Source organism: Danio aesculapii, chromosome 6 (assembly GCF_903798145.1).
Source record: "Danio aesculapii chromosome 6, fDanAes4.1, whole genome shotgun sequence".
Taxonomy (NCBI): Eukaryota; Metazoa; Chordata; class Actinopteri; order Cypriniformes; family Danionidae; genus Danio; species Danio aesculapii.
In genome coordinates this window covers 3496622-3521749 of record NC_079440.1, presented here as the reverse complement: position 1 = coordinate 3521749, position 25128 = coordinate 3496622, and the positions used below count along the sequence as shown (strand labels likewise).

The 25128-nt window shown below is 38.6% G+C and overlaps 1 protein-coding gene across 3 annotated transcripts in view; it reads right to left on the bottom strand.

Annotated features, from left to right (window-relative positions):
- The window catches only part of quo (quattro), a 65367-nt gene that overhangs the window by 35732 nt on the left and 4507 nt on the right, over positions 1-25128 (bottom strand). For 2 of the 3 annotated variants that reach the window (XM_056459341.1, XM_056459344.1), the window contains exons 2-7: positions 9444-9641; positions 6678-8583; positions 3845-4021; positions 1935-2058; positions 374-467; positions 166-252 (exon numbers count right to left, since the gene is read on the bottom strand). In XM_056459341.1, the coding sequence (XP_056315316.1) occupies positions 166-252; positions 374-467; positions 1935-2058; positions 3845-4021; positions 6678-8583; positions 9444-9641 (2586 nt within the window). The remainder of the gene's footprint in view (positions 1-165; positions 253-373; positions 468-1934; positions 2059-3844; positions 4022-6677; positions 8584-9443; positions 9642-25128) is intronic. The other variant, XM_056459343.1, reaches the window with a different exon arrangement.

The window sequence follows — 25128 nt, the reverse complement described above, 5'->3', positions numbered from 1 at the left end:
CATTATTATTATTATTAACTATAATTCTTTTTAACATCAGCCTGTAAACCCTGATCTGATCTCAGAACCGCAGACACATTTTGGGTGTAAATTAGAGGTAAATTGCAGGTTTCTGTGTAGGTGTAATCGCTGGGTTTGGTCAGTGTGTTTGGGAGTCTTAATTACCTGCAGACCAGGATGTTTTTCTGGTCGAGGATTTGCGTCTTTATCAACAAGCATCAAGATAGTGTGCACCGCATGAAGGGCCTGCTCCTGTTTCACACACACAGAAAACACTGCTGATCTGCCACCCAGTGGACAAATACATTTCAATACTGTGAGTAAATGAGGGATGTGTTTGTACTGATGCTGCTGGGATGATTGATTTCCTCACCTGAACCATGAGCAGTGATTTGTAGAACACAGAGGTCAAAGGGCACCTCCTGCTGTCAATCACTACAGTCAGACCCAACTCTCTGACCTCCGACCTGCAATTAAAAACAATAATAATCATCAGTGGTGTAAAGGAATAAAATTACAAATACTCAAATTACTGTAATTGAGTAGTTTACTGAGTGGCTTTAGAAATGTGTACTTCTACTTAACTTGAGTATATTTATCTGTACTTTTACTCCGCTATTTTACTTTAACTGATATTAGGAAACTATATATTTCTTATGCTGTTAATCCTAAATGTAAAGAAGTGCACTTATATTTATCCAGCAAAAGAATTTCTAAGGTTAAAATTCAATAATGGGCACTCAAATGTATGCCAGTTTTGTAATTTAGATATTGAAACAAGGGCGGCATGGTGGCTCAGTGGTAAGTACTGTTACCTCACAGCAAGAAGGTCACAGGTTTGAGTCCTGGCTGGGTCAGTTGGCGTTTCTGTGCTAGAGTTTACATGTTCTCCCAGTGTTGGCGAGGGTTTAGGCCTGGTGCTCCGGTTTCCCCTACAGTCCAAACACATGCACTATAGGGCAATTGATTAACTAAATTGGCCGTAGTGTATGAGTGCGCATGTATGGGTGTTTCCCAGTACTGCGTTGCAGCTGTGTAAAACATATGCTGGAATAGTTGGCGGTTCATTACGCTGTGGCGACCCCTGATAAATAGAGGGACTAAGCTGAAGGAAAACAACTGTTTTTCCAATATAATTTGGTACAAACATTTTGGGATGAAGTATTAGTTTGGATACAACAAAAATATCTGTACGACTTATCTTCTCGTGGGAAATTAGTAAGTTTGGCTTAATACTTTAATATAATACTTATATAATAAATAATTTGTTGCTTTTATTAAAATGTTATATTCATAAATGTACATTTTTCAAGATTCCCCATGACTAGTGGTGTTTAAAGAAGAATTTGTGACATATTTAAAGACATTAAGAGAGATGAAAAGTCAAAAAGCAAGATATTTATATACTTCATTAAAGGATTTTGGTTTCATATTTTGAAAACCCCAACTCTCCTGCAACTTATTTTTCTTTATCATTCATTTTCATGTAGGCTTAGTCCCTTTCATCATCGGGGGTCGCCACAGCGGAATGAACCGCCAACTTATCCAGCATATGTTTTACGCAGCGGATGACCGTCCAGCCGCAACCCTTCTCTGGGAAACATCCATATACACTCATTCACACTCATACACTATGGCCAATTTAGCCTATACCAATTCACCTACACCGCATGTCTTTGGACTGTGGGGGAAACCAGAGCACCAGGAGGAAACCCACGCGAACGCAGGGAGAACATGCAAACTCTACACAGAAACGCCAACTGGGCCGAGGCTCGAACTAGCGACCTTCTTGCTGTGAGGCGACAGCACTACATAACATAAAGCTACTAAAGACTCGAACTCAAAAGAATTTGGTCTGATCCTCCGTGTTAAGTTTCCACCGCCTCTCACTGCCCTCTTGTGGTGATTGCGAACACGGCTGTGAGTTTATGTACCTGGGAATGGAGTGCAAGTAGAGCAACAATCTGCAGAGCTCCAGAGGAGAAACCTGAGGGGAAATCCAGCCATTTCTGCCCCCGTACACCTCAACCACAGCCCGACCGGCTCTGTCCCGACCGCCTGGGTGAGTAAGAGAACAGAATGAGTGGAAAATAACAGATCATTCATGTGTTTTGGTGCTTGTTGAATCGTTTGTAGTCATCATTCACAAAGCACATGTTGTAGTCAGTCATACACCTTTCAGGCTTTAAAACTGTCAAAGGAAGCAACAATTTCTCTTTGTAATGCTTTCAGTGTTTATTTTGATCTATTAAGCTTTATTTAAAGTGAAATGTTGCTAAACTTGTCAAGTGCATGTAAAAAGATTGCAATTAATTTACAAGATATGTTAATCAAAGGTAGTTAAAACCTCTGAATTCACTTTAATATATTAATCATTTGAATACTTTAATATTAATACGTTAATATCTTTAATATTAATCATTTATTGACCGACATGCTGACTTTAATATCAGTATCACTTTAATAAATGAATCACTTTAATGCTTTAATATTAATACTTTACTGACCCACATACTGTGCCTTCAAAGACTCAGCCTTTTTATTATTTTGTATTATTTCTCTGATTTGTACAAACATGCTCAGTCGTGATACGTTGTTGTTTTTTTCATGCAAATGAAATGCATGATTGGGATGTCTAGTTAAAAAGCACGGTAACGCTAGTCCATATGCTTGTGCATAATTCTCCAAATCCTCTGAAGTCATGTAATAGTTTTGTGTCACGTAAAATTTGTGTAGTCACAGCAAAATTCCCCTCCACAGAGATCTTAAACATTACTCAGGCCTGTATTAAATTAAACGATGGCGCCTTTGGTTTTCTTGCGCTTGTTTTGCTTGTTTTTGTCTCATGATGCTTCAAATTACTTATGGATGTCTAATTTTTATAAGCTGCATGTTGATTAGATAAATGTGACCGTTTTAAATATTGGGTGAAAGTGTCTGACTGAAGGGAATCTTTGCAATTATCATTTCCAGATGCAGAAATTGCTCAGGCTAGACTTAAAGGGCACATAGTTTACCTCTTTTTTATGATTTAATATTAATATTATGGTTCTTCTGAGTGTGCCAGTTTAGGTTCAGTTTAAAACACAATTCAGATTTGTTTATTATAATGTGTTAAAAAGTGTCATGTTGGGGGCGTGTCCACAGCTCCCTGATTTATGGGTGTGTTGCTTCACATGTAGACTAGTTTCGGCTTCCCGCCCAACGTAACAAGGGGGCGGGGCCATGAGCTCACTTGCTCTGTGTTTGCAACACAGACAGGCAGACTGAGAGAAGGAGAGGATCCGCATTTAGTCGTACATGTACGACTTGGACACAGACCAAGCAGAGAGTACAAAATCAAATGTGTCTTTGTACAGTTTTACAGCCAACGGTGTGCTAGTTTCAAGTGCCGAGCTTGTACACAGAAACTAATAACCACGCACACTGAATTAACTTTGACTGAGGCACCGGATGCGCCACTCGAAGCCGCGACACGGCACACCAGACACTCTCTGTGGCATGGCAGAGGCATGAAGTGTCTCGAATCGTCGCGCCACGCATTTTTGAATTCTAAACATAGTGTGTGTGTGTGTGTGTGAATGTGAGTGTATGGATGATTCTCAGTACTGGGTTGCAGCTAAAAGGGCACCTTCTTCGTAAAACATATGCTGGATAAGTTGGTGGTTCATTCCGCTGTGGCGACTCCTAATAAATAAGAGACTAAGCTGAAGGAAAATGAATATAAAAGTGTATAGTGTGTCAAATGTGATGCAACTCAAGTCTTTGTTTTGCTACCGACCACAGTTGTAGCCTTGAACTTTTAACCATTAAACCACAACTCAAATCTGATTAGGAGGCATACCTGGGAGACAGATGATGCCTAGCTGGAGAAGGCTCTTGATTGTGGGGTCCTGGGAAAGAAAAGTGCCCTGAACTCCATTCTCAGACTGGCCAGTCAATGGCTGATCACAGTGATGAAGCTTCTGGAGCTCCACTCCATTAACAACTGGAGCTCCAGCTTTACCAGATAAGGAGACTTCTTAGGAGGAGAGACATGTTACAGTTATTTTAAGCATTGGTAAATAACAACACAAAAGATGGCGATAAAACCTACAGTAATTCAACGTTTTAGTCTTTTTCTGGACGAATTGCATGAGTGAAAATATGTGATCCTGAACCACAAAGTCATAATTGTCAATTTTTAAAATTGAGATTTATACATCACTCAAAAGCATAATGAATAAATAAATAAATAAGCTTTCAATTAACGGATGGTTCGGTAGGATAGGACAAAATCTGGCTGTGATACAACTATTTAAAAATCTAGAATTTGAGAGTCTAAAAATCTAGGAAAGTCTAAAGCAGTGTTTCTCAACTGGGGGGTTGCGACTCAAAAGTGGGTCGCGGGAACGTTTTCAGTGGGTCGGGGAGTCAAAAAAACAACAAAACATTTACTTTTTTTAAACTTATTTTGCTTATACCAGACTTTTATTTTGAAATGCGCACATGACAATCGTACAGTTTGACATGTGAAATTTCATTTAATTATAGCAACAATTATGTCGAAGCACAAGCACGACCCCGAATATGTAAAGCAGGGGTGTCCAAACTCGGTCCTGGAGGGCCGGTGTCCTGCAGATTTTAGCTCCAACTTGCCTCAACACACCTGCACGGATGTTTCTAGAAAGCCTAGTAAGTGCTTGATTAGCTAGCCCAGGTGTGTCTGATTGGGGTTGGAACTAAACTTTGCAGGACACCGGCCCTCCAGGACCGAGCTTGGACATGCCTGATGTAAAGTATGGATTTTCATGACGACAAAAAAGGCTTAAAACCTCAGTGTGTCAAATGTAGTGAGGTGCTCTCACAAGAACTAAAAACCAAACATCCCAGTTGCAAGGACAAACCTGTGGACTATTTTCAAAGACGACTCCAATAGCTGAGGGCATCACAAGAGCATACATTTAGTTAAATGACAGCAATAAATGATTGTTTATTTGTAAGTCTTAGTGATTTTCTTATGATTTATCTGTCACTAGTTGTGTATGTTAACAAATAAATACAAATCAATTATAATTCCTAAAGTTATATTATAATTCCTAAAAATTTGGGTCGCGGCTTGATGGCCATGTAAAAATGTGAGTCCCATGGCCAAACCAGTTGAGAACCACTGGTCTAAAAATCTATGAAACTGATAGCATTCTTCATTGAACATGATCTTTACAGAATGTGTGAATTATTTTTGGCATTAAAGAAAAATCTACAACTTCTACCCATAAATAAATAAAAAACATTACTAATGCTTTGCTTCTTAGACTTTACACACCTGAAACTTGCCTATAGCACTTACTCACTGTTGCTCTTATAGTTGTGTAAATTGCTTCCTTGTCCTTTGGATAAAAGCGTCTGCTAAATGACTAAATGTTAATCTAAAGATAGGTGAGGAGTATTGCACAAATGTAGAATCAAGAAAACCAGCTTAATCGGGTCCTCCTGGCTTAGTCCGTTGCACGTTTGCTAATCCAGGATGAGAACGAGTCGCTATGATGAGCATTTATGCTGAGCGCTGTATACGTATTTTTTTCTCTATTTATTCATCTATTTTTTTTGTCTCTCGTATCTATATCTCCATTATATTCAAACTGAAATGGATATATATGAACATATATAAAATGATTCCTTATAAAAAAATTGAACATACTTATTTTTAATTCTAATAGTTGGAAAATAAATGTAAATAGCCAAAAGCGTAGCGTGACTGTAAAACACATTAATGTCTTGTCGCATCCAACGAAACTTACACATAAATCACTAGGATTAATCTTAGCCTAGTTGTTAGCCTACTGTGGAGTAGGCTAGCTGCAAAGAATAAATCTCCATAGTAACTTAATGTAGCTTAATTTAGCCTGCTTTCATGCATCTGAGTCGAATTCAGCCAGGATAGCCTCAAAATCCCAGCTTAATCCCTCATGTTTCTTTTGTGCAACACCCCTCTGATATACCCATGCAACAAGGTTTTGTGGTCCAGCATCACATATGTGTTGCAGCTAGATGGAGCTGTTGTATGCCCTCTAGAACGTATTTAGGTAATTTCCTCGTCCCATTTACAAAGACATCTAACAGCTTCTCCAGAAACGGGGAAGGATGTAGCTATTTCTGTTCCCTGCTTTGGCTCTTGGTCTTCATGAATGCTTTCATTCAGTTCTGCTGAAGAAAGACATCAGATGAAGGACTGCAGAAATCCCCCTGAGAAACGCCGTGCACACTCCTGACCTTTGGCCAGTGTCACATTGCACTCTTTTAAGATGACCTTTCAGAAGGGTGTATTTTCTCCTCAGCAGAGGACTAGGGTCAAGGTCATCTGTAAATCACTTAATATGTGTCATGGAAGCGGCAGCTAGATGTGGCCTCATAGTAGTAGTTTGCTTTTGTACAACTGTTCATATCAGTCATGTCTGGACATGCTTTTCATTTAAGGATAGAGAATCTAAGAAACAGCATGTTGGCCAGACGCCATGTTGCTTCAGATGGTCTTTTGACAACAAAGTGAGATGTGGGGCAAAAATCTGTATGCAATTAGTTGACACGCAGCAGCAAGTAACCTCAGAGAGAATTGTTAGAATATTTCTACTTTTTTGACTCTGTAAGCAATCACAAGCACAATCTCCTTTTACACGCAGAGGTCTAACCCAACTTACCCTTTCTTGCTTCTTGTGGTCTGTTTAATTTTGGGGAGACCAAGTTAGCTGTGTGTTTAATTCCCTGGATAGCAGGCAACATTGGAATGATCTCTGGAAAGACATCACTGTGGCTTCGGTTGGTCGGCTTGTTTGACTGCAGACACTGTTTGGCTGTTTCCGAAACTGAAGAGGATGAGCGGGATTTAGACCTGCTTTTACCTTTGATCACCTGTACAGGTGAACCCGGGCCTCTTCCACAATGTCTGTCATCACAGAAGACATTATAATCCAAAAGTCTGTTCTCATTTTTGAATGGATTCTGGCTGATCTGGGGCTGAAATAGAGGAGGTGTTTGTTCGGTGATGTGTGTTGGTTGATTTTGCGAGTGCTGAATAGGAGTAAAACCTTGTAAACATAGATTAGCGTCTTGTCTGTGACCACCATGGTCAGGTAAAGCCCTGAGTCCCATTTTGGGTAAGTGTTGGGTTTTGGCATGCTTCTGTCCACTAATCCGCATGTGAAACGAATCTTGTCTAATAGCGTTGTTCAGACAGTGATGTCTTTTGTCGGGTACGGCTTTAGTTCCCAGTACAGTCTGAGAGAGATCCTGTTGCCCTGTGAGGAATGACTTGTGAGGATGTCTTGCTTGGACCATGCCAGTGATAAGGTGGGTCATATGTTGGTCAAGAGACTCTGCGTTTTCCCTTGACTTGCGGTCATGAGGTACGTTTTGACTTGGCTGGGTTGAGTTTTTTGGGCTTTGCTTTTGTTGGGCTGAGTTCTCAAAGGATTGCATCGGGTTTCTGTCTGCTTGGTTTGGTGTCTGGCCAAACATACAACTCGAAGGTTGAAGTCTGAGGCCAACTCCATATCCCTCGCAGCTTGGCTCAGTCTCCCCTGCATCCGTCCTTGTTTCATCTAGACAAGGTAGCATACTTGCTCTCTCGAAATTCACAGGGTTTCTGAGAGCTGCCATGTAAGACTGCCGATACCTGCATTTGGAATCTGGATCGTGCTTTGTGATCTCAGATGACTGTTTGTTTGGATTGCAGTCCTCACTACATATGCTAGCGTTGCATTTTGAGGAAGGTTGAGCTGTCCTGACTAGCTTGAAGCCTAATGGCTTCATGGGCATTGCTATTTTGTGTGGCACCAAAGTCTCTTTCTCTTTGTTGAACTCCAGCAGATCCACATATTCTCCTTCCAATTCCTGTGTTTGCCTACTGTCCCAGGTATTAGGTGACACCCAGCCAACAGGTTTTCCAGCGAAACTACTGATTGTATGTCCTTGATCGACCTTCACCAGTCTGCTACCACTCTCGACCAGCTGAACAGAAAGCGCCATGCCATCTATTGCAGGGACAATCCTAGTTTCCATCTCTAGTGGAAGGAAATCTACAACTACCTGTGACTCGATCTCTGAAATCTCAGCATTAAGATCTCTTACACGGATAGTTGCGGTTGAACATGGCTTTGTTTCAGTCCAGATGTTAGATTTTGGCCTGTCAAGGAATTCTGGGTTGGCAACTTCTGTCCAAGGTACCTTCACAACCCCCTTGTCAGAGGACAGTACACATTGACAAAGAGGATTTCCATGACGCCCCTCATTTATTTCTCTTAGCCAGGATTCTGTAAATATGCTTGGATAGGATGTCTCGGGGATGGGCGTCTCTTCAATTGAAGGACACTCCAGCACCCTGCAACCTGCTTGCAAGACCAGATTCTCCTGCCCCAGGAGGTCTTCCTGCACAAGAAGGCTTTTGAGGACAATTCGGGCCGACTGTTCTCCGAAAGGTTCCACCTGCAAGTAGAAATCTCCAGGTCTGAGTAGTAAAGGATTGATGGAGGCAAGTTGGATCACCACACGATCTCTCAAACACAACGGCCAACCCTCACACTGGAACAGGACATCAGAATATGCAGCCTAGAGGAAGAAAAAGAGCAAGTTTGTTGATTTGCAGATAATTTCAGATTGACACACATTATGACCACCAGATTTTTAATAGCTTTTTCTCTTGATGCCTTTTATTGGCTTGCACGCAAACATTCTTGAATGCCCTTCAGAAGAAGCTGCCTCGCAAGGCCTTTGTTCTTTCTGAAGATAAAACAAAGCAATCTTGTGCTGAGTGGACAAGGATAAGTAGCATGTGGGATCTGTGCCATAAAAGTCCACATGGACGAAATGCCTGCACAGGAAACTGCTTTCATCTGGCCCCGTATACTAACATATTTTATCCTTTAAAGGCTTAGTTCACCCAAACATGAAAATGCATAACTGACTTGCTCTTTTATCATTCACCGTGTTCTTTTCGTACATATACATTTTGTAAATAGTCCACGACCTGTCTGCGCCCCCAACACCATCAAATAGTCCAAGCAACCACATATATCAAGTCTCATAAACATTTCTTAAAGTCAAAGTGTGCAACTTGTTTGTGTGACTGAGCAATTGTGAAATGACCTACTTCACTTACAAGACATGATTCATAACTCTTTCTCTTGGCGTCAACTCTCAAATCTTTTTGTATGGCTTCAAATGACTTGGAATATAATACAGGCCTTTACACTATGGAGTTTCCTCTGTGTTCCATTGAAGGAAAAATAAGGAGAACAAATAATGGTATGTGTATCATATTTTAGTGCAGTTGTCTCTAAATTTCTAAATTAAAGCAACCACTTGATTGCTGGGTTATTTAAAAATTTTCAAAGGTTGTTTTTGTATCGAGGGCTAGATGCATTTTAGGTCCACTATTGTTTTTACTGTGTTTAGTGTGTTATACTCACACAGGCAGCTTGTTGCACACTCTCTAGGATATGTTTGGCTGGGATAAGGAAGTTCAGCAGGCACTGCAGTGCATCTCCATGGTAACGTTCCTCAATGGTGCGAAAGAGTTGGCTGAGAACAGTAGGAGCGGTAGCCTCAAACGGAGGGAAAAGAGACGACAGGGCGCTCTGAATGGACCAGTCCAGAGAGGAAGGGTTCTGAGAAAGAGAGAGATTTATTTGTGTGTTAGTTACTGTATTCCTGGTCCAAAGATGCATATAATGTGATATACGATGCTGCGGTTATTGTGCACAAGCCCTAAATTCTTTCTTTAGAGATGTAAAATGGGGTTGTTGTCAAATGCCTGTGGCAAAATCTTTTCATAATTTCAACCCCACCTAAATCTCACTTGTTAAAGAGCCAGGAAAAGAGACAATGAAGCTTGACATGTCAAGGTTTTACTGCTTTCGTCTGCTCTAATCAATTGCACATTTTCCCATTTTGCCATATAAAGTCTCTTGCATTGAAATCCCCTCCATGAGCATTGCAGTTGTATATAAATTGTCATACAAAGTATGACTGTTTTACCCCTACGTTACAGTAAAGATCAGTTTGTTTAACCTAGATAGACATTATAATGGATAGCCACACTGAGACCTCTTCTGGACCCCGAAAGTGTAAGTTTGTCCAAAATACACACCTCGTTTGATTTGGTTTGCCTCATGCAGGGTAGATTTGTGTCATTAGTAGACAAGTACAATGAGGTAGAACAAAGAAAACACACGGTGTGAGAGTGTTTATTCAAGTGTTTATGTACCGAGCATGTGTGCATAACACAGAAACATCCATGTTCGTGCACATCTGAAGGGTTACGGCTATATATTTGATCTCCCAAATATTTATCATTCACGTTCCCCAGCCAGTCCTCAGTAATGAGGATGTTGGGCTCACGTTTCAGTTGTCCGACTTGGAATAAGTTACAAAGCAGATGTGGGAAGAGCACTGGGAAAAAAATATGCTGGATTTATGTGGAAAAATCTATTCTCATTGACCTTGGTTTAACCCTTAAACAGATAGAACGGTTACATCCACTGCTAGTAAGAGGTTAAAGCCTGTAAACCGCATGTTTAAAACACTTTTTATGAAGCTCGGTGCAATGATTAACCATAGCAAGAAATGCATGCTTTAGCCGGCTGTAGATATTTGTGTGTTTAGTCTATTAATCTTTCGGCTGTAGAGACCTCGAGGCTTCCTGATTAAGATGATTACAGGACCTGAGTGTGATCTCGCACAGGAAGTTTATGTCTGCCAAGGAAAGAACAAACATAAACAAATCCCGTCCTTTATAGGGAAGGAACATGTAATGTCTCCGAGATTATATAAGCATAAACAAAGCAGGGTTAGTGTATTTCTTTATTTAAAATTATTTGTTTTAATTTCGTTAGTCACTTTCTCTCTCACTGTTAGTTATTGAGATTGGATTTAGAGTGTTTAGCTTTTAGTGCAGAAGAAATGCAATATTTACCAAGACATCTTCACTGTTATTATTGCTCATACTTGAGGTTAGTGATTTCACCAAACTCCAGCTTTTTGAAGTTGTATCTCATATTACAGCCTTTGTTTGAGCTCCAGACATAAATGATTCCTCAGAGTCTGGAGTTCATTGAATCAGCCGGTGTGAACTCCGATGTCTTAGTCACTGGACGATACAGACATCAGATGTCTGCTTCGTCATGTACTCATCTATGAAATATGCACACATTGTTGTTTATCTTCACTAGGCTCTCTCACATGTTCATTTCTTGCATTGTATTCCCAGGAATAAACACTAGAAATGACTAAAAATGTTAGAAATATAGATTCGGCATTGATTCTGAGATTTTCAAAATGCATCACTTTTCTCTCGAATCGATTTTAAGCTTAGTTTTAACAGCAGATGTCGCGCTCTATGCTATTTTCTAACAGCAGATGCCGCTCTAGGCTAGTTTTAATCAGCAGACGGTTCTCTAGGCTAGTTTTAACAGCAGACGGTGTTCTAGGCTAGTTTTGACAGCAGATGGCGCTCCAGGCTAGTTTTAACGGCAGAAGGCGCTCTAGGCTAGTTTTATCAGCAGACGGTGCTCTAGGCTAGTTTTAACAGCAGATGGCAATCTAAGCTAGTTTGTATCAGCAGATGGCGCTCTAGGCTAGTTCTAAACAGCAGATGGCGCTCTAGGCTAGTTTTTAAACAGCAGACGGCACTCTAAAACTAGCCTAGAGCGTTTTAACAGCAGACGGTGCTCTAGGCTAGTTTTTAACAGCAGACGGTGCTCTAGGCTAGTTTTAATAGCAAACGGTGCTCTACGCTAGTTTTAACAGCAGATGGCGCTTCAGGCTAGTTTTAACAGCAGATGGCACTCTAAGCTAGTTTTTAAACAGCAGACAGCACTCTAAAACTAGCTTAGAATTTTTTAACAGCAGACTGTGCTCTAGGCTAGTTTTTAACAGCAAATGATGCTCTAGGCTAGTGTTTAACAGCAGACAGCGCTCTAGGCTACATTTTATCTGCAGATAACATTCAAGGCTAGTTTTTACCACCACAAGGTTGCTCTAGGCTAGATTTTAACCAAACGGCAACCTCCCGCTCTCCCTATATGAAGCCAATACGAAAGTGACTGAAATTGACTCGCCTTTGGAGGCTGGCTCCAGGAACTCCAGATTTTCACTGATTGCAATGCTAAATTAGCCATTTATACAGCTGACAAAAAAGTTTACAGCCTGGTATGTAGCTAATATTACCCTTCATGACAACTGTAAGGGGGGTGAATGTTTTTATAACTCATCTGTTTCGTTTTTATTAAGTTATATTAAGTCTGCATAATTAAGGGCGTGGCCACTTGAGTGACAGCTAGGTCTCGTTGGTTGCCATCATCTCAGCTGATTCCGGCTTATTAGCCGCTACACTCGTCATATACATCATATCTCTGTTTGGTTTAATGTTTCTTTATGTTTCTGTTGGCTCTAGAACAGTCATCTGAACAGTTTTCATACAGTGTAATGTCTGGATTTCATAATTAGCCTTGCATTTACTAACACAGACTATATTTGAAGTGTTTGGATGTAATTCAGGTTTCAGGTTCATCATAAGAGCAATGCTTAGTGGCTCAATGTATTACAACAGGGTAAACACTATTGATATAGTGTACAACCAAGCAGATGTGGTCAGAACACAAACGAGTCGCAGGTAATGAAGTATTAAGCGTTTCTCCCTAAGAAAAGCTCGTCTAAGCAAAATGCTAGCAGGCGTCTTTAGCTCCACTGACGCTCCACCTCTTTACCCTTTTTAGGTCACCCCCGGTCAGTGCGCTGACGCGCAATCAAAATGGCGACGGTTGGCCACGCCTATTTGTAGCTTCATTTGTGCTCTTCAGAAACCTATGGGTGGTGTCACGGATACTACGTCCATATCTTTTACGGTCTGTGATTTTAACAGTGAATGGCCCTCTAGCCCCGTTTTAAATAGGGAATGACACTCTAAGCTACGTTATAACTGCAGACAGAATTCTAGACTAAAAGAAATACTATGAAAAATTCCCCTGCTCTGTTAAACATCACAATAAATGGTCACAGAAGTACCTTCACAGTACCGTCCACAATGGGTTTAATGATTAATAAATCTTAATGATTGTGGAAGGACACAATAGACTTTTGCTTAATTGTTAACTGAAGTGGTTTGTCTGGGTCGTGTGTGTGTGTGTGTGTCTCGGTCAGGGTGGTCCGTGTTTGGTGCATGTGGAACCTCTTCGTTCTTTTGGCTGACTTTCCCATCCTTTTATTTTTTGTTCAGTAAACACATCTGCGTGGTCTAGATCTCCATCTCTCCATGGCTCTGGGCCCGTAGTTCTGTTTACCCCCCGTTAGTTCTTCTCCTGTTACACATCCACACCTCACATTTCCAAATACAGCCAAGTCAAACTTCATTTAGCAAATCCTCAGCATCCCAAATGAAGGATGTCTGGGGCCTGGCGTTGTTCCTGTAGTCTAGCATTTGCATTCAGGAGACCGTCAAATGCCTTTCTCTCCCAGTATTTGTGTAAATATCACTTTGGCTGAACTTTGCAAAGGTAGTTTAAAGGCTCATTTTGATGTGCGGAGATTTTCATGCTAATGTTAGTCGTTCAAAGCACTTTCTACAATTAATGTTCAGTCTGTCACAAACCTTCATTTTAGTCTGCAGATTTGGTGCGACAACTTTCAATTAAATCTAAACAAAATATCTTCCCCTTCAGCAGTGCATAGGTTTGTCTATAATTAACTGAGCTCAACAGGTAATTGCAGTTTAATGTTGAAACACATGAAAGCTCCGCTATTATTAATTCTGGTAGAGTAGTTCTTAAATGAACATATAATTAGTTTTTTCAGCAGAATTCAGTGGTGTTTGCTGCGGTAAGAATCGATAATATTTTAGTGAATTTTCTTACATGGACCGAACCATGTCAGTCAAGAGCTTGAGAGGGAATATAAGTTAATACAATTGATTTGTAATTAATTATGCAAAAAGTGTGAAAATATTATTTGTGCGTGTTTTCACAGAAAATGGAGCAGGGTTTATACAACAGTTCTGTCTAGTTCTTGAATCTGCCTGATCTCACGAGAAAACGTAAGTATTTTACGTTTTGTCAGTGTAGTGGCTAATTCGTACGAATTCGTACGAGTTCAGTCGTATGAAATTGTACGATTTTAAAAAGGCGGCGTGGCACCTAACCCCACCCCTAAACACAACCGTCATTGGGGGATTAGCAAATTGTACTAAGTCGTACGAATAAGATCGTACTAATTCATACGAATTAGCCACAAATCAAAAGTTCGAATTGCCGTGAGATTGTGTTGGATAGCCGTGCGATATTCTCCCAGTAACAGCACTCGACCAGCCTCTTTACCTTTCACCTTTGTGTATTACTCCGTTCACATACAGCAACAAGCAGAGGACACTCTACAGTTTGACGAATATTGCTGCTTTTGGGCAACATAATGTACTTTTGAGGCTTTTTTTAGTCAAGAATGTAGTTGTTTATATTGCAAATATGCAGTTTATTTATAAGAATAGTGCCTATTTCAAAATATTTATAATTTCTGAGAGACAGCGTGTCGGCGGCCATTAGCCTGTCTTTGAGCAAAGACTGTTGACGATGTTCATCCACAAGATGGCGACAGAGACCGTATAATATGCCCTAAGAGAAAACCAGCGTAATTTTAAACTACAGCTGAACAAATCATTATTAAACAGGTAAATGACTTTTAAGTCGATCCCTCTCTTTCGTGTGTTGTAGTGCTGTATTTATGTCGTATAATTGTAGTGCATTGAGTGTAAGATGGGAGTGTAAGGCTTTTTCGGTGTTAATTATTGTGGTCTCTCGATTGCAACAGAGAAATACTGTAGACTGTAACACTTTAGGGAGATATCTCTGTAGATTGATGGCATTTCATATCAAGTTTAGCCGTATAATCTTAAAATGTGAGCAAAATCACCTGTTTTATCATCACTTTAGACATTACGCTAAAAAATCATTCTAACACTAGCTCTAAAGTAATGTTTGTGAATTAGCAATGGTTTCATCCAATTCACCTATAGTGCATGTGTTTCAACCTTCTTCTTGTGAGGCGACAGTGCTAGCACTGAGCCACCGTGTCGCCCTCATGATAATATTTAAACTGGAATGATGTCATTTTGTTCCACTATAATTTCAGATTTAGGACATGCACATTCACTGCTTTTCTTTGTCTTGTTTCAAGTCCAAATTTCTTATAATGCTTGAATTAAGAAGCATTTTCTAGACATGCAAAAAAAAGTCTTTTTTTTAGAAATAATGTGCCAAAATGAAGTGAGTTTTACCTTAAAACAAGCACAATGGTCTTCCAATGGGGTAAGCAAAGTAATCTTATTTTCTCTTTTGACATGCGATTATTTTGCTTACCCCATTGGCGGATTATTTTGCTTGTTTTAAGGAAAACTCACTTCATTTTGACAACTTCTTAAAACCAGACAATATGTTTTGCTTGTCTAGAAGACGCTTCCACATTTAAGAGTTTATAGATATTTGGACTAGAAACAAGGCAAATAATTTAATAAAACAGATTTTTGCTGTGTTAAAATAATAGATAAGTTGCTGGTAAGACAAATTAAACTTTGCACTGCTTCGTTTACATACAGTAGACTTGGTTGCATGTTGTCATGGCACAAAAATGACACTTTGATTCAATGCTCTTTACATATGTGCTTATGCTGTGAAAATAGGGGCTTTTGCCTGAGTGGAAACTGCAAAAATAACAAAAAATGGTCAGAAATATATTTTGATGCATGTTTATTCACTGTTGAGCATTACTATTTGATAGGAGCTTGAAAAGCAAGGTGTATTCCATGCAATTCCATGCAATGCAACAGAAGAATTGCACCAGTAATGTGCCGTTCAGTGTTTGAAAACACATTTGCGCCTGGCTCAAAGAATAAGTCTTGACTTGTGCAGTTGGCGAAGGACAAAAGAGGCACTCAGAGCTTTAAAATCCTCTTTTCAGTCTCTGTAATCACTCCAGGGTTGCACAAAGAGCACAGAAATGTTAAAAGTACAAGTGGCCGGAGTTAGAAAGTCCATATGCGCTCTCGAGATAGCCGCTAATCCAACCTGAACGAGATTCTTCATCTTCTGTAAGCTCTTATTTCAGCTGTCAGATTCCAGTAAGTCTCTCCTTCTCTTCCTCCTCCTCAAGACAGTGTTGTCTTTGTCTCTGCGCCACTGTTTTAACTCCTTACTGAGGCAGTTTTGCACAATGGATCGCTCTTTAACACACCATTGCTCGCTCTCATCAGACCAACATCTACAACATCTGACAAGCTACTCCTGTTTCAATGCACTGTTCAGAACTTCAGCACTTTTCTGCATCTTTAGCCTGGAACGCTGTTCTCTTTAAAGTACACACGAAGTCAAAACTAACCATATTGATTTTATTCACTCAGATTGCTAGTTTTGTGGTGAACAATTCATCTGTGCATGTCTTTAAGAAAACCATAATAGCTTGCCCTTATAAACTTAAATTAAAATCTGAAAATGCACTTCCTGTTTGTTTTCAGTTAAATTCTCAGATTGTGTCTGTCTGAGGTAGTAGGCGTGGCTTACATACCTAACCACGCCCCTCCAGTGGTCAGTTTTGACAACAAACAGAAATGGTGAGCAGGAAGAGTCTGTTAGGATGTAATAACTCTCCCCAAACCCTTTCCCCCACCTTTCTGAATGAAACTCTCACTAGAGGGCGCAGTCTGCATTTTTGTTTAGGTAAATATTAAATGTGTTACTTAGGTTTTGTTTTGTTGTATATTTCAGATGAAAAGTCCACTAGAGGGCGCTTTCTGCATTTTTGTTTAGGTAAATATTAAATATGTTACTTAGGTTTTGTTTTGTTGTATGTTTCAGATGAAAAGTCTACTAGAGGGCGCTTTCTGCATTTTTGTTTTGGTAAATATTAAATATGTTACGTATGTTTTGTTTTGTTGTATATTTCAGATTAAAAGTCCACTAGAGGGCGCTTTCTGCAGTTTTGTTTTGGTAAATATTAAATATGTTTCTTAGCTTACGTTTTGTTGTACGTTTCAGATGAAAAGTCCATTAGAGGGCGTTGTCTGCATTTATTTGTAAATCTAAAATACATTACTTGGGTTATGTTTTGTTGTATGTTTCAGACAACAAGATGTCTAGAAGGCGCTGTCTGCATTGTAAATCTGAAATAAGTTTCTTAGGTTACATTTTGTTGTACTTTTCAGATGACAAATCCTCTAGAGGGTGTTTTGTAAACTCTTTTGGAAGTCTGATATACGTTACTTTGTACTTTTCATTGTATGTTTCAGATGGCAAGTCCACTAGAGGGTGCTTTCTGCAGTTTTGTTTTGGTAAATATTAAATATGTTTCTTAGGTTACGTTTTGTTGTACGTTTCAGATGAAAAGTCCACTAGAGGGTGCTTTCTGCAGTTTTGTTTTGGTAAAATAGAAATATGTTACTTAGGTTTTGTTTAGTTGTATGTTTCAGATGACAAATCCACTAGAGGGCGCTGTCTGCATTTATTTGTAAATCTAAAATACATTACTTGGGTTATGTTTTGTTGTATATTTCAGACAACAAGATCACTAGAAGGCGCTGTCTGCATTTATTATAAATCTGAAATAGGTTACTTAGATTGTGTTTTGTTGTACATCTCAAACAACAAGTCCACTAGAGGGCGCTGTCTACATTGTAAATCTGAAATAAGTTTCTTAGGTTACATTTTGTTGTACTTTTCAGATGACAAATCCACTAGAGGGTGTTTTGTAAACTCTTTTGGAAGTCTGATATACGTTACTTTGTACTTTTCATTGGATGTTTCAGATGGCAAATCCACTAGAGGGCTGTAATTTATTACATTATCAGCGAACCACTGACCTAAACCCTTTCCTGAACCCAACCAATTGGAATCTCAGAAGCAAACATAAGAGAACAAGCAGTTCCCCTTCAGTTGGTTACTCCAAGTTACTCCCATACTGTCATCCTGACATAACGTCTCCTTTCGCTCCTTCGAGGAACCTGGGATACATCAGTAACTAGACATTTTACCTTGATTTTACATTGTTTTTCTCTGTTTTGTGGAAATGTGCTTCACCGTGCTCAAACCTGAGTGCTCTGCAACACCCTGTACAAAGATATGAGCTAACTGACCTTGCCGGAAATGTTGTCCATATGGAGGTAGATAAAAGAGTCAAACGTATTAATTACAAATCATCCACGGTGTTGAGTTGTGTTGTGGTGTTTATTTGGTGCTGTGCAAAGAACTGCATGACAATAATCCTTTATTCGTCAATAATATGTCCCTGTAGATATCATTAGTGTTAAAAGGACCAAAATCACACTGCCCCCTAGTGTTCATTTCACCTTGAAACTGCAGTCAAATGTTTATTAAAGTACATTTATGCAATTTCGCAAAAAAATGTCGGCTGAATCTTGTATTTGCAATGAGCCTGTGTTGATTTTAATGTTATTATGGAACTTTAAGAGGTTTTCCTGTGGCATTTGGGTTCTAATTGAAGCCTTTGTTTTTAAAACAGTTTGCATGCTTACACTTTTGGTGCTGTGTGTTATTTTGTGCATATTTTCTTGGATTAGAATAAACTGCCTTCATACATTGCTTGCATTCTTTGCATCTTTTGCAGTCCATGCTCTGCAGACAAACAAGTGCTGTTCTGTCCACGTCAAGTGTTTCTAGTGCATTTAAACAGGCAGATACTTCAAAAACACTGTGAAACTGATGTCTTCTCCTTCATCATTACATTTATTATGTTTAACTGTGTAAAAAGTGATGCCTTGACTTAAATAGCGAGTAAATCTGTATCTTTTAAAGCAATTAGTTGACTTTACTTAAGAAAAAATAATTATTTGAACATTTTTTTCAACATAATGAACCTTCTGTGCATCGAAAAGTTTCCTTAAGAGCAGGTAAAGTTCGGTAAGGTTTGTCATGAATCCATTAATGCTTGCCAACCATCATGTTAAGAGTGTACTTTCATAAATATCTTGCATTCTTTGCATCTTTTGCAGTCCATGTGCTGCACGCTTTAACAATAAGATAATGAGATTAATATTACTGCAAACTTACTGAAGCTCTGTAACTTTTTCAAGTTTGGTGTGTGTAAATGTTCTTACTAAGTCCCTGTTTTTTCCTTCTTAACTTCTCCTCATCCATAACCGAATCTCTCACGGACACTCTAGCAGCACTTGCGCATTTATTTCCAGAACATATTAAATCTTAAACCGCCATATTTCACCTCTGACATGCGCAGGTCTCGTGAACACGTCTGTCTCCACACGCTGCCAACTTATTTTTACAGCTCGTGTGTTTTATTGACTCTCTCGGCGGTGCGCCCTGCAGACCAAGCTGCTTTCTCACCGAGATCCAAGACCGCAAAAACGGACTCCAAATCATCCCGGATATCGTATTTCATTGAAATTTGATTGAGGGTCCTGGGACTCGTTTCCAAAATAAATATTAGCAACTCAAAACACACAGAAGAGCACATATGCTCCGCTCACGTATGGTTCATCGAGCTGGAGAATGATCGGAGCATTGCGTCAGGTGGAAAAATGAGAGATTGACAACTTTAGCACAGTTTTTGGCAGGGAAACACATATAAAAATCTGCATTTAAAGGCATAGTTCATCCAAAAATTAAAGTTCTGTCATCATTTACTTGTTTTAAATCTTTTTTTTAAATGTTTTAAACTTGTAACCATTATAGTTGTGTTTCCATCCAAAGATACGAATTAGATATATGCGTAAAACTGGAATATTGCATGAAACATTTGCGAATTAAACAAAGTTTCCATCCAATGATTAACAAAAGAGAACAAAATAGTCACTTTCTGGTAAACTGGAGCAAATATCAGACAGCTAATGTAGTTTAGTGTGTTGAGAGAAGCCACTGTGGTCTTTTGTCTTCTCTAATAAATGAGTTGCGCCTCAAAACACACCAAGCTCCCTACATAAGGTGTATATCTTTAAAGGGATAGCTCACCCAAAAATAGAGTTGCTTCTGTTAAGCACAAAACAAGACTAGAAAAAACTGCTATTTGTATTATGTATTAGTAGCTGCTCTTTTCTAACATTCTTCAGAATATCTTGTTCTGTGTTTAATGTTGGTTTGTATGTAAAGTATTAGTAAATGATGACAGATTAATCATTTTTTTGGGTGAATTGTCTCTTTAAATAAAGGCTTTCACCAAAAGGAAGCATCACAATTACTGTAGAATGCAACGCAATGTGGTGGCTTTGGCAGCGTAGACAGATGCTCAAGACAGTTGTGGAGGGAATAATAATAGAAGAAGAATAATACTGAACCACTGTGATGACAGACTTTAGCTGATTTGTCCATTTGAACGCTGGTTTGTCTATAAATGTGTCCCATCACACATGTTTTTATCATCACATGTAGGGGTGTCACGATTCTCCAAATCCTCGATTCGATTACATTTTCGATTCTAAAGTCACGATTGGATTCTCGATTTTTAACAAAAATTTTTTAAAGCACAAGCTATGCCATTTTAACATGTATATGCAATATAATAACTTCTGACCTTTGTTCACAATGTACCACACACTACATTGTCAAATATAAAATGTTTATTAACATTTCTAGCGCGGTTCTAGCACGTTAATTAAATGCTGAAAACCGGAGTTTTCTATCACTGAATAAGGTCGCATGTCCGCGGCTATAAATACTCCTATCGCGCTTGTAATTGCCTTTGCACGTGTTGAGTTGCTTGGAAGTTTTATTCCAAATGAAGACGGGAGAGTAGTTTGTGTTACACTTGTCGGTTTAACAGATACATCTATGTTTTTGTGGTGCCTGCGGAGATGCCCGGCCATGTTAGTCGTGCTGCCGGTGGAATAATGTGGTATATGCACATTGCAGAGCTTGCAAACTGTGTTTTTTCTGTCGACAACACGAACGTTGTCAACATAACTCACTGGAAATCCAAAATACTTCCACACCGGCGACTTCAGTGAAAGAGGAGGGGGTTCAATTTCTTTCGATGGGTCTCCTGCGTCTGCAGTTGCCATGCTGTCTCGTGGCTGTTGTAGCTGTTAGGTTGACGCGCATGCGTGAGTTTTTTTCCGCTTGGCAAGTCAAGCTGCTGCTGACGTGACATAGGGGCGGGGCAGCATCGACGATTCCATTTTTTGATTCGATAATCAAGATTAAGCATGAATTTCGATCGATTTCGATTAAAAATTGAAATCGTGACACCCTTAATCACTTGACATAAAATCATTTCCATCTTAGTTTATACACATTTTTTTTGCCAGATAAAAGTTTATCCTACTCAGTTGTACATTTTCAAAATTGGCATTTCCATTAAGTATTTTTATAATATATTCCAAAATGTGCATAAAATAGGTGGATGGAGTCTGCGTGAATTTCTACTCACTTTATTTAGTTTATTACTATGTGTGTACAGTATGGATGTGTATATGTACAGTTGAAGTCAGACTTATTAGCCCCACTTTGAGTTTTCCTTTTTTAATATTTCCCAAATGATGTTAAACAGAGCAAGGAAATTTTCACAGTATGTCTGATAATATTTTTTCTTCTGGAGAAAGTCTTATTTGTTTAATTTTGGTCAAAATAAAAGCAGTTTTTAATTTTTTTAATCCATTTTAAGGTCAATATTATTAGTCCCTTTAAGCTATTTTTTTAATAGTCTACAGAACAAACCATTTTTATACAGTAACTTGCCTAATTACCCTAACCTGCCTAGTTAACCTAATTAACCTAGTGAAGCCTTTAAATGTCACTTTAAGCTGTATATAAGTGTCTTGAAGAATATCTAGTCTAATATTATTTATTGTCATCATGACAAAGATAAAATAAATCAGTTATTAGAAATGTGCTGAAAAAATCTGCTCTCTGTAATTGGGGAAAAAAGTAAATAGGGGGCTAATAATTCAGGGGGGCTAATAATTCTGACTTCAACTGTATGTATGTGTCTGTAGGTGTGTACGTATATGTATGTGTATGGGTAGGTATATATACATATATGTACTGTATGTATATGTGTATTATTTTCTATAGACTGTAAATATTAAATATACTCTGTATTAATTATGTTTGTGTTCAAGATATGAGTATCTTATGTTTATATGTATGTACAGTATGTATATATTTTCTGTTAGTTATTTGTCTTGATTGCGATGCTCTTTGTGGGAGGGCATGGACGTTGGCACCACTGGAGGGTGGGCTGTGGGGGTTGAGGAGTGAATCCTGTTTTGTTTATTGGAAAGAAAGTTTAAAAATGCTGTGACCACTCACATGTAAAATCAATTAAAATTTAATCACAAATAAAAAATAGGTGGATGGAAAGTTCCATAGCATTTGTTTTTCCTGCTATGGAAGTCAATGGTTACAGGTTTTCATCTCCCTACAAACGATCAGTCTTTGTGCCTTTCTGTCTGGGATGTATTCTATGGCACTGGATGGACGCGGCATGACTGAACATCTGGATGATGAACAACATACTAGCCCAAAACAGACAAAGATATCTTCTTTTGTGTTCAACAAATAAAACAAACTCATAGTAAATAATAATGAGCAAAGTTGAAATTTTGGGTGAACTATCCCTTTAATATTACTTGATTAGGATCTGCCAGGCTTTCTGTCTGGGATGTTTTTATGGCACTGGATGGACGTGGCATGACTGTGAACATCTGGATGATGAACAGCATGCTAACCCAAAACAGACGTAAATCATCAGATCTCTCTTTGTGCATTTGACAGGAAGTTCAAGCTTTTTTGAGAAAAATCCACAAGACGCACACACAATCTAGTTTGTTTGTGATTGTGAAAGTCTTTAAATGTGTTTTATGGCATGTCAGACATGAGGTGGTTGCCCTCAGTAAAATGCCGTGTTAAGTTTGCATTGCTGCGGGAGAAACCTTTTCCATTTCCTTTTTTATTTTCTGTCCTTAAGGCATCATACCGACAGTGTTACAACAGCTGTAACCTACTAACTCATTTAGTACGCCAAAACAAATCTCTGAAGCCACACTGGAACTCTGTTCCAAAACACACCGAGCTCCCTACATAGGGTGGATATTAGACGCGCTCTTTAAAGGGATACTTCTCCCAAAAATGCAACTCCTTCAGTTAAACACAAAACAATATATTTTGAAGAATGTTGGGGAAAAAAATAGCTGTTTTTTTGGTATCAGTAGTTGGTCTTTTCCAGCATTCTTCAATATATCTTGCTTTGTGTTTAACAGAAGAGACTCAAACAGGTTTTGAATGTTAAAGATGATTAAATGATGACAGAATATTATTTTTTTTGGTGAACTGTCTCTTTAAATGAAGGCTTTTGACAAAATGAAGCATCTCAATTACTGTATACTAATCTTAAAATGCAATGTGTTGAGCTTGACAAGTGGTAGAAATGTTGTTTTGCAAATAAAAGTTTATGCTTTTTAATGTGTCGCTGTTAGCTTAGCAACATTCGAGGGCTAAACTAAAATAATATATTTCTTCCATATAATTAAATACCAATACTAATATCAAGACGGTTTATCTGGAGGGTAATGAAACGCATTCCACATCTTAGACCTTGAAACTTTTTTTTTGTTTTACTTTTTGCTTGATTTTGTTTTATTTTATTTTATTTTATTTTTTACCAAAATGCTCAAATGTAATGATGAATTAAATATTAGTTAATTACGTTATTTTGTTTGTCAAATAAAAGGTGCCACTACCAAACTTAAAAAATAAATAAATAAATAAATAATAATAATAGTAACAATATATGAATTAGTCGTTGGACAACAAATACAACAAGATAAATATATAGCCGTTAAATATGTAATAAATATGTATAATAAATGTCCTTAATAATCCTTAATAAAACTCAGGGTAGTTTCAAACTACAGCTGATCAAAACATTATAAAACAGGTAAGTGACATTCTAAGTCGATCTCTCTGTTGTAGTGCTGTATTTATACCATAGTAATCTGCTAGTGTTTGCTTTGTTTTGGATTTTTCAGGGTTTGTTATTGTGATATCCCGATTGCAACAGAGAAATACTTTGAAATCTTTGTAGACTGATGGCATTTCATGCCGTTCAACCTTATAATCATAAAATGTGAGCAAAATGACCTGATTTATCATCACTTTAGACATTACGCTAGAGAATCACTCAAACACTAGCTCTAAAGGGATGGTGGTGAATGAGCAATGGTTTCTGCTGTTCTGACATCAACTGCAGATGTGAATGAACGGCAGAAGAAAGTAGTTCCTTGTACAAAAGTTTGATTTTAATAAAATTTTTTATATACACTATTATACCGTCGAACTGTTGTATTAACGCAATATCACGCATGTAGCAGTGCTATATGGCTGTATATAGTCACTGGCCTGCGGCCTCGAGCCAATGCATGCCTCCCACCAGTGCCAAAATACAGCCATATTAGTTTTATGATGTTCCTTTTAATGATGATAATAATAATAATAACAATTTATAAGATATTATTGGGCGTCATAGTGGCGCAGTGGGTAGAACAACCGCCTCACAGCAAGAAGGCCACTGGTTCGAGCCTTGGCTGGGTCAGTTGTCATTTCTGTATGGCGTTTGTATGTTCTCCCCGTGTTCACGTGGGTTTCCTCCGGGTGCTCCGGTTTCCCCCACAAGTCCAAAGACATGCGCTATGGGTGAATTGGGTTGGCTAAATTGTCCATAGTGTATGAGTGTGAATGAGTGAGAAAGGGGGTTTCCCATTACTGGGTTGCAGGTGGAAGGGCATCCGCTGCTAAAACGTAAGCTGGATAAGTTGGCGGTTCATTCTGCTGTGGTGACCCCCGATTAATAAAGGGACTAAGTCGAAAAAAAATGAATGAATGAAAGATATTATAATGATTATTATTTAATATTTTTATTATTTAATATATCAATAATATTTTTTATTTATTAAATTGTACAATAAAAGCCAAAAGTAAAATTCCTCAATTTATTGTGAGACTGTTGATTTACACAGACACACACACACACATTGAGGTAACTATATAATTGTTTTGATGCGTTGTCAACAGACTAAATTCTATTAATATCACTGAAGCTCTGTTTGTTGTACAGAGTTGCTGCCTAAAGTGCCCCAAAACTCTCACTTCTGTT